General features: G+C 33.1%; 1 protein-coding gene across 1 annotated transcript; it reads left to right on the top strand.

The window, feature by feature from the left end:
* Nucleotides 1-8,198: 8,198 nt before the first annotated feature.
* On the top strand, nt 8,199-9,644 carry LOC141673893 (protein FAR1-RELATED SEQUENCE 5-like). Its single transcript, XM_074480620.1, has 3 exons — nt 8,199-8,436; nt 8,617-9,124; nt 9,215-9,644. Exons 1-3 carry the CDS (start codon nt 8,199-8,201, stop codon nt 9,642-9,644), a joined length of 1,176 nt encoding a protein of 391 aa, XP_074336721.1.
* Nucleotides 9,645-10,083: the final 439 nt, after the last annotated feature.

Here is a 10,083-nt window from a genome sequence, read left to right on the forward strand (position 1 = left end):
TCTCTGCATCAACATCCACTTCAGATAAATTTTCAGGTTCTGAATCATCATCATTAGAATCTGATGACTCTGAATCAGACTGTATAATGAGAGCGTTTCCTTTTGCCTTCCTAGAGACAATGGGCTTTTCTTTCAGCCTTTAAAGCAACTATCTTAGACTTCTCTCCATGCCTCTTCTTTCTTTGCTCCATCTCAAGTTCATGAGTCTTGAGCATCCCATAGATTTCATCAAGAGACATATCAGCAACTTCATAGTTGTCTCTTATTGTATTAGCTTTCAAATCCCACTTTTCAGGAAGAGCTAGTAGGAATTTCAGATTTGAATCTTCTGTATCATATTCCTTATCCACTAGTGACAGATCATTCAATAGCTTTGTGAATCTGTCATATGTATCAGTTAGTGACTCATCAGATTTGGAGTCAAAGTGCTCATACTCCTGTGTGAGTATTGTCTTCCTGTTCTTTTTGATGGCATTGGTTCCTTGACATCTCACTTCCAATGCATCCCGGATTTCTTTTACAGTCTTGCATGCAATCACCCTGTTTGACATGACATTGTCAAGTGCACTATGAAGCAAGTGTCTTACTTTTGCATCCTTTCCTAGTGAAGAGATGTCTTCTGTGGTGTATTCTCTTTTTTCTTTGGGAATCATCCTCTGTGGCTCATTCCCAACTGTAACAGAAAGATTTGTGGGCTTATGTGGACCATCATAAATTCTGTCTATATATTATGGATTTGTAGCTTCTGGAAACATGGTCATCTTCACACTCCATACAGGGTACTCAGACACCTTGAGTAAAGGAATTCTAATGGTTTCATATCTACTGGTGTTTTGAATGGGTTAAACCTTTGCAGGTTCTTGAGGGTCTGTTATTTTTTCTTGATCAGACATAATTGATTGTTTGTCTGGATCTTAATTGTTTGTAAGCTTAACAGATTGTGATACCACTTGTTAGGCCTCAATGATACTATAAAAGGGGGTTGAATATAGTATCTACAATCAATTCGATTATGAACAAAAGTATGTAACAGAAAACAAGTTTATTCAATATATCAAACTTTGTTACAGTAGGTTAATCTACTCTCTCAGTGATGTATGATACCACTAAGAGCTACTAGGGTTACAATGAATAATATTCTCGTGAATGATAACACATATAGTGTAAACCCTAAGCTGTGTTTATATAGTACAAAGTTACAAGATATCTTCTAATTGATATGAAATATATCTCTTCCTAAAATATATCAATCAGATATTATCTTCTGTAGTCCTTTAGTTGTCCAACTCTCCATGCATATCTTTATTTGTTTAATCCAGATCCTCTCCTGTAAATCATCCGCTTTTCATCCCTGAAGTGTATCCGCACTTAAGTTCTGATATAAGTTCTGACGCCTTAAATTCTGATAACTTCCTATCTTCAGTAAGTTCTGATTTCCAGTTAAGTTCTGATATTCTGATAATAAGTTCTGAAACTAAACAAATCAGATTAGACATGATATCACAAATATATCTAACATATTATGAAACATTTGGATTATTAATTATGATTCTATGGATTATTCTTTAGTAATTTATTATATCTTTATTTTCTGCGATAAAATGTTAGATTAATAAATGTCCTTGGAATATGATATGTAAATCTATATCTCTAAGTACCTGACTTAGAAATGAGATTATGAGAATAGTATTGATATTCCTAAAGGTCCCTATTCAAGTATTATTATTAAGGGACGATAATAAATACGTTGAAACTAGTGTGTTTGTTGACTGATGATCACATCTCATTGATCATATATATTATGATACTAAAAGTCAAAACACAGGAACATGTATTAAATACATGGTGCTGGGTTGACCTTTTGTGAGATACTACATGTTTAAAGTGTCATAAGTTAATCTCATAGTGATAATGATTTATTGGTCCTTTAAACTGAAATCATTATCTTTTTATACGAGAATTAATATACTTTGATACTATTAAAAGTTATCCTCGACCGGGTAGTAATAAAAGTAGACATTGGGTATATTATGAATCGTATGAGAAATATGAATTATCTAGATGGGATTTAGCCCTCCTTTATTAAAGGAGTGATATTATTGGCATCTTGATTGAGTAAGACTACAAAATGCATGGTCATGCTCAAATACTGATTTGTTTAATAGTTTACTCATTGATCAAGGAAAAAAGGATTAAACGTTAACATAGGATGACACAATGCATGCCTCGAGTTTGATCTATAACATAAGGTTAAAGGGATTATATTATATTGTACATTATTCACGAAAGGTTTAATTGAATCACCGATTATTATTATTACTTGGGGAGCAATATGGTATTACTAGATGCCACTCATTGTTTATAATTTTATTATTAGAAAATAAAATTATTGCCAACGTACTAATAACCTAAAGGGTTCCACACAAAGAACGTTTAAAACAGAGTGTTATTTAAATTATAAATTTAAATATTTTATTGTTGTTAATTTGAATTTAATTATTAAATTAATTAAGTGAGACTTGATTAATTGTATATATATTAAAATTCGAATTTAATAATAATATAAACCCAAAATCAGAATGGGTCTTTTTAGAAGCCCATTATGATTAGGGTTAGGCCCGAATCCCCTCTCTCCCTATATATACATGAAGATGTATATTTTTAGGGTTTAGAAGAAATATCACATTTTTGAGAAAACCCTAGCAGCTCTACATCTTAGAGAGGCTAGAGAGAGAGAGAGAGAGAGAGAGAGAGAGGAAATAGGAAACCAAATCGGCTAGTACCGGCTCCGGTGATTGTTGGACGATCGGACGTTCGTGTTGATACCTTGGAGAGCAGATCTTCAAAAGGAGGGATGCTGTGTTGGTTCATCAAGATCAGAGAGCTCATCACAATCATAAGGAAAGCTTTATTAAGGTAAACATATGTTCTCCATAATTATCTAGTCATTATACATAGATCTTGCGGTAGGGATTCAAAAGTTTTTATTTTTCCATTGCGTTTTATTGCTCGAATCCCTAACATGTTGGATATAGTGCGATCGATGATGAGTCAAGCGGATCTTTCATTCAGTTTTTGGGGTTATGCTCTAGAAACGGCTGCATATACACTTAACTAAGTTCCGACTAAAGTGGTTCAACATACTCAGTATGAGATATAGACTGATAAACATCATAGCATGTCATTTATGAAAATTTGGGGACATAAAGCGTTTATAAATTGTTTAGCCTCTGACAAGCTTGGACCAAAATTACATAGATGCTATTTTGTAGGATACCCAAGTGAGACTAGGGTATAGTTTTAATAATCCTTCCGAGAATAAAGAGTTTGTTGCTCGAGCCGCTGTATTTTTTGAGGGATAACTACTTTCTAAGAAAATCAATGAGAGGAAAATACATCTTGATGAAGATCGAGAACCACATGATAACATTGAATCAGAGTTAGATTAAGATCAGGATGTACATCAAAATATTGAAAGTAATCTTATTCAGGATACACAGGTTATTCGTAGATCTAGTAGGATTCACCATGAGTATGGGAGAAATTATGGATTTCTTTTGACTCAAGATGGTGATGTGATATTTATGGATAATAATAAGCCTCTCACCTACCAAGATGCTCTGAACAGTCCAAACTCCGAGAGATGGTTGGAGGTCCTGAAATCCGAGATAGAATCCATGTATCAAAATAAAGTATTGACTTTAGTTGATCCACTCGAAGGGGTAAAATCTGTAGGGTGCAAGTGGGTTTTTCAAGAAGAAAATTGGCATGGATGGTAAAGTATAGACCTATAAGGTGCGACTAGTGGCAAAATGTTTTAAAAAAATTCATGGTATAGACTATGATGAGACTTTTTCACCAGTTTATATGGTCAATTCCATCATGATTTTGTTAGCAATAGTTGCATACTTTGACTATGAGATTTGGAAAATGGATGTCAAAATCGCTTTCTTATATGGGAGCCTTGAAGAGGATGTATATATGATACAACCTGAGGGTTTTGTCGATCCAAAGTTTGCTAAGATGATTGGTAAGTTGCTTCTATCTATTTATAGATTGAAGAAAGTCCTATGGAGAATGAATATTCATTTTGATGAAACGGTCAAAGAAATTGGCTTTATTCAAAACGAAGATGAACCATGTGTTTGCAAGAAGGTTAGTGGGAGCCATGTGACATTCCTAGTATTATATGTAGATGACATGTAATAGATATGGAATGACATACCTTCTCTATAGGCTGTTAAGACTTGGTTGAGAAATAGTTTCTCGATGAAAGACTTAGGCGATGCTACCTATATATTAGGGATCAAGATTTATAGAGATATATTGAAGAGATTAATAGACCTAGTCCGAGTACATACATTGATAAAGTGTTGCATCATTTTATGATTTAAGAGACAAAGAAAGGATATGTTTCGATGTCTCATGGAATAGTGATCTCAAAAGATAATTGCCCCCTAAATCATTAGATGATAAGGGTCGTTTGAAGAAGTTCCAAATGCTTCAGCAATTAGATCTATAATATGTACAATAATATGTATTTATCATGATGTTTCGTATATTATGAGCATGATGAGCAGATACTAGTCTAATCCAGGTGAGGGTCACTAGATAGTTTTCAAGAATATTCTTAAGTACTTAAAGAAGATTAAAGATTTATTTTTGGTGTATGGAGAAGATAGGGAACTGGTAGTAAAGGGTTACACTGATTCTAGTTTCTGAACCTAAGTTTTGGATAAACAAGGATGATAATGTGTCTATATCTGGTTTGTGTTTTGTCTAAATATAAGTGGTGTTAGCTGTAATAGTTCACAACAAGAACATTGATGATTCTATAATGGAATTTGAATATATTGATGCTTTCAAAACAACCAAGGAGACTGTTTGGGCATGTGTTTAGGCGATATCACCTTATTAATGAGATTAATGATCAAGGAGATATAAATGTAAAGTGCATAGTAATGATAGTGTTGCAGACCCACTGACTAAGGCTTTGTCGCAACAGAAGCACGATGGTCATACTAGTTCCATGAGTATTAGATACATGGGTCAGACTTGTCAATGGAGCGGGGATCCGGTCCGATCCGATTCGATCCAGAGCTTGATAAATGGATATGGATTATATAAAAAAATGTTTGATCCGCTAAAAATCCGATCCGATAAGAATCCGATCCAGCAAGAAGCAGATATGGATTTTACGTGATCCGATCTGTTAAAAACCCGATCTGGCTTATATTATATTATATTATATATATATAATAAAATCTCTATAGTTAAAAAATTTAAGTTTTTAATTACAATTTACTAATAGTTTAATTTCGCTATATGAATCCTCAAAAGTGAATCTATGTGCAAATTTTTGTGATGTAACCATATCGGTGCTATATTTTAAAATTCATAATTTTCAATGGAATCATTTCAATATGCAAAAATAAATTAACTGAAATTCGATGACACGAGTCTTTGAATGGCTTGCATATTTTTCTAAACACGTATCATATCATTTCATATTTTTCTTCGTTCGTTCTTCTTTTTAATGTTATTCTCCCGACATTAAAGAAGATATCATGTTTTTTTCCTCACATTTTTAGCTTTATACACTTTATTTTACAAATATATTTTTCTTTGTTCGTTCATTTTCGATGTTCCTCCTGTGATAAGTTGAATAGTTAGTTTGTTCCATTTCGAGAGATTTTTTTCATTAAATGATAAATTGATTTTACGCACATTATAAACTTAATTTTACAAGTATTTTAATATTCTTAAAGTTACTTTTCATAACTTTTGGTAATTTTAAAAAAACTTACAAAATTATTGTGCAATTAAATTGCATTATTAATAAATAAAATAAAAATTTTATACCATAAATTATTCTATAATCCAACCAACCCTTCTAAACTCTAAATATTAATTGAATTTTAGAGTTCTAACTTCTACCAAATACCAATTATATTATATAATTGATGGGTCTGGCGACTATGTCATTGCATATTTGCAATATTACAAAGCTTTAATTTCCAATTATTTTTCATTTTAATTTTTAGAAATCAGCAAGCATGTAGCAAGATTAATTTAATTTAAGAAATTGTATATATTTAGAATTAAATGGATTGGAGCTCCGATCCGAAATCCGAAAATCCTAATGGGGTGGATATGGATTGAGCTATAATTTATCCGACACGCGATCCGATCCGAAGCTGATCCGGAAAAATTAAATGAACTTGGAAATGGATTTACTTAAATCCGATCCAAATCCGACCCGTTGACAAGCTCACATGGGTGATTGGCTCTAGTGCAAGTGGGAGATTGTTAGTGTTTATGCACGAAAGACAACACTATGATATTTTAGTTCAAGATATTTGGATTATTAATATTTATGTTCTATCAATTATTATTTTTATAATTTGTTAATTCTTAATTTACTGTGATATAAATGTTAGATTAATAAATGTCCTTGGAATATGATATGAATTCTATATCTCTAAGTACGTGACTTAGAAATGAGATTATGAGATAATAATCAATATTCCTAAAGGTCCCTAGTCAAGTATTATTATTAAGGGACTATAATAATGTATTAAGACTGGTGTGTTTGTTGACTGATGATCACATCTCATTGATCATAGGTATAGTGATACTAAAGTTAAAAACACAGGCATATGTAAATGTACATGGTGCTGGACACAAACCCAATGTGAGATTCTACACGTATGTTGTGTCATAAGTAATTCTCACTGTGATAATGATGTAATGGTCCTTATTTTTATACGAGAATTAATTTACTCTGATTATATTAAAAGTTACCTTTAATCGGGTAATGATAAAAGTGTATTTCAAGTATATTATGAATCGAATGAGAAATATGAATGATCTAGAAATGATTTAACCCTCCTAATTTTAGGAGTGATATTATTGGCCTCTTGTGTGAGCTAGACTATGAAATGTGTGGCCACGCTCAAATGTTGATTTGATATGATAATGTACTCATCGATCAAGGAAACCTGGATTAAAAATTGATGAGGACGACACATTACATGCCTCTAGTTTAAATCGATCACCTCAATGATGTATTACATTGTACATTATTCACGAAATGTTAAATTGATCATCGACTGAATTATTATTGCTTGGGTAGAAATGATGTATTACTAGATATCGCTCATTGTTTATAATTTTAAATTAGATTTAAAATTCGTTGCCAACGTAATAATAACCTATAGGGTCACACATAAATAATGTTTGAAGGATTATTTAATTTAAATTGGATTTAAATTATATTAAATTAATTCGAATAATTTATAATATTAATTAAGTATGACTTGATTAATTATATAAATAATGATATTCGAATTTATTAATATTAATTATGAAATTTAGTTGTTAAAAAATTAAGTGTGACTTAATTATTATACATATAGGATTTTTGGATTAATAATAACTCTTAATTAGTTAAGAGTTATAATCCGTTTTTCTACTCTCTATATAATATATCTTGTGGATAATTTTTAACATAAGAGTTTTACTAAAATCCTAGCTACAAAGAGAGAATATGGAGATAGCAAGAAGAAACAGGATTTTGCTAGTACACATCCAATCCTTGAGTTCAAGCATACGTGTGAATACCGATAGAGCGTAGATCGCGAGAGCGGGATGCGTGGTGATTGCACAATCTTTGGATCTCCATTATTCCAACCAATTTATAAAGCTTCTTAAGGTAAACAATCCGATCTACGAATTAAATATCTGTTTTTCGCATGGATCTTGCGGTGGGTTTCAAAAATTCTGGTTTTTCATGTTTTTCATATTTTTAATTACTGTTATATATATATATATATATATGGGTCCTGTTCCCTGACAATCATGTGTCAGGGAACTGGTAACCAACACACTATTTCCTGGCCGTTGGATAAACAATGCAATGGCCAGGATTAAAAAAAAATTTCGCCCTTCCACGTTTTTTTTTTCGCGGACTGCTACCTTTCCACGCTTTTTTTGCGCGGAACCTCTTTCCCTTCCGTGGATAATATTAGCGGAATGACCGTACTTGCAGTTTATAACCCTAAAACGATCACACTTTCCTTCTTGTGCAGCATTTGTCAAATTGGAGAGCAAATTTGGGGGAATTCTTGGTTTTGTTCATCCTTATTCACTAATTACATCTGGTAAGCTCCATTTCTTGCTTTTTTCTTGTTGTAGTTATGGATAAGATGTTTGCTAGGTTTCAAGGTAGAAAAGCTTTGAAAACAAGTGATAATGTTGTAAATAGTGAGGTTGTTGATATTAATGGTGGTTGCTTATGTGATGATAATGTAAATTATATTAACCTTGTTGATGATTGCGATGAAGATGTTTGTGTTAGTGAACATAGATTTGAAAATGAAGATTTGCATGAAAATAGTGAGTTTATGCATGAGAGTAGTGAGAGTAGGGATAAGAGTATTGTTGGGGAAGAAGATATTGTAATTCCTTTCTTGAGTCGAAATTTTCCTAATTTGGTAGCCGTCGAAAATGTAACTAGGGCTTACGCTTTGAAAAATGGGTTTGCAATTAAAATCTAAAATACACAAAGGCGTGTGGAGAAAACAATATATGCCCGTACTTATGTTTGTAATTTAGTTGGAGAAAACCGCGATAAAGAACCCGTAGAGGATGAAGAATTTTTTATAGGAAGTATCGGTAGTGAGAAGAAGAAAAGGCATAGAGATAAACTTCCTAGAAGTGGATGTAAGTTTAGGATCTATGTGATTAATAGGCGAGATACAAGGCATTGGGAGATAACATCATTGGAGTTAAATCACAATCACGATGTTGTGTCGCCTTCTAAGATGAATTTGATTAAAAGGGAGCGACATGTAACTGCCGCCCAAAAGAATTTAATTAAGAGTTTACATGTTTCGGGTATTGCGCCTAGACAACAAATGAATATATTTGGAAAGATGCACGGAGGAGAGGAGCAAGTAGGGTTTTATGCCCAACACTTGAGAAATGTCGTGCGAGATTTTAGAAAAGATAATTTGGGTGTGAATGATGCGCAAGCGGGATTGGATTTGTTACATAGGTTAGAAGAGGAAAGTGGAGGAAATTTTTTTATTCGGACTCTAATTGATGAAGAAGGAAGATTGAAGTATCTTTTATGGGTTGACCCCCGGTCATTGTAGGCCTACAAAAATTTTGGTGATGTGGTTGCATTTGATACAACATATCGAACAAATAGGTATGCTATGCCATTTGTGCCGTTCACCGGGGTGAATCATTACTATCAATCGGTTCTATTTAGATTTGCACTAATGTGTGATGAATTGAAGACTACATTTGAGTGGGTTTTGGGTACTTGGTTAGAGGCCCTTGGAGGAAAAGCACCTTTGGTTATTATCACCGATCGAGATCAAGTGATGGTGGGGGCAATTCAATCTCAACTACCGAACACGACACATTTTTTGTGTTCGTGGCACATTAGTAACGAATTTCCGGAGACGCTCTCAACCTACTATGCAAATGAGGAATTTAAAGGCGACTTCAACAATTGCATATATCACTCGTTGACCGAAGAAATTTTTGAGGATAGGTGGAAAGCATTGATATTGAAGTACAAGTTAAAGGATAATATATGGTTGCAAGGCTTGTATAATTTGAAGCATAAGTGAATCGATGCTTATACACGTAACATATTTTCCGCGAGTCAAAAAACAACTTCAAGAAGCGAAGGAATGAATGCCTTTTTTGATGCTTATATAGGGTCTTGCACGGGGTTAAAAGAATTTATTGAGGGTGCACAAAAAGCATTAGAAAGACAATTTATGCGTGAGAAAGAAGAGGATTATAATACACGTCATAAAATTTGTTGCATGTGACTGAAGACCGCCTTGGAGCAACATGCCGCTTCCATTTATATGAAAGAGATGTTCAAAAAATTTCAAGACCAATTGGTTGAGGCCGCAAAGTACTTTGTGGAGAAGGATAGAGACCGTTCCTTAGAAGATGTGGAGGATACGTACTACAAATGTTATCGAACATTAATGGTTGAGTCTAAGAGAACCACTTATCCTATAACCTTCAACAAGTTGTCATTTCGGGGTTCTTGCT

This window comes from Apium graveolens, chromosome 7 (assembly GCF_009905375.1).
Source record: "Apium graveolens cultivar Ventura chromosome 7, ASM990537v1, whole genome shotgun sequence".
Taxonomy (NCBI): domain Eukaryota; kingdom Viridiplantae; phylum Streptophyta; class Magnoliopsida; order Apiales; family Apiaceae; genus Apium; species Apium graveolens.

What these genes read in the sequence shown, in the direction of transcription:
- LOC141673893 (XM_074480620.1), top strand. Translation starts at nt 8,199, where the DNA reads ATGGATAAGATGTTTGCTAGGTTTCAAGGTAGAAAAGCTTTGAAAACA. An exon ending in TAGTGAGAGTAGGGATAAGA is followed by an intron (nt 8,437 to 8,616) that starts GTATTGTTGGGG and finishes TTTGTAATTTAG; the next exon opens with TTGGAGAAAACCGCGATAAA. An exon ending in GATGAAGAAGGAAGATTGAA is followed by an intron (nt 9,125 to 9,214) that starts GTATCTTTTATG and finishes TCGAACAAATAG; the next exon opens with GTATGCTATGCCATTTGTGC.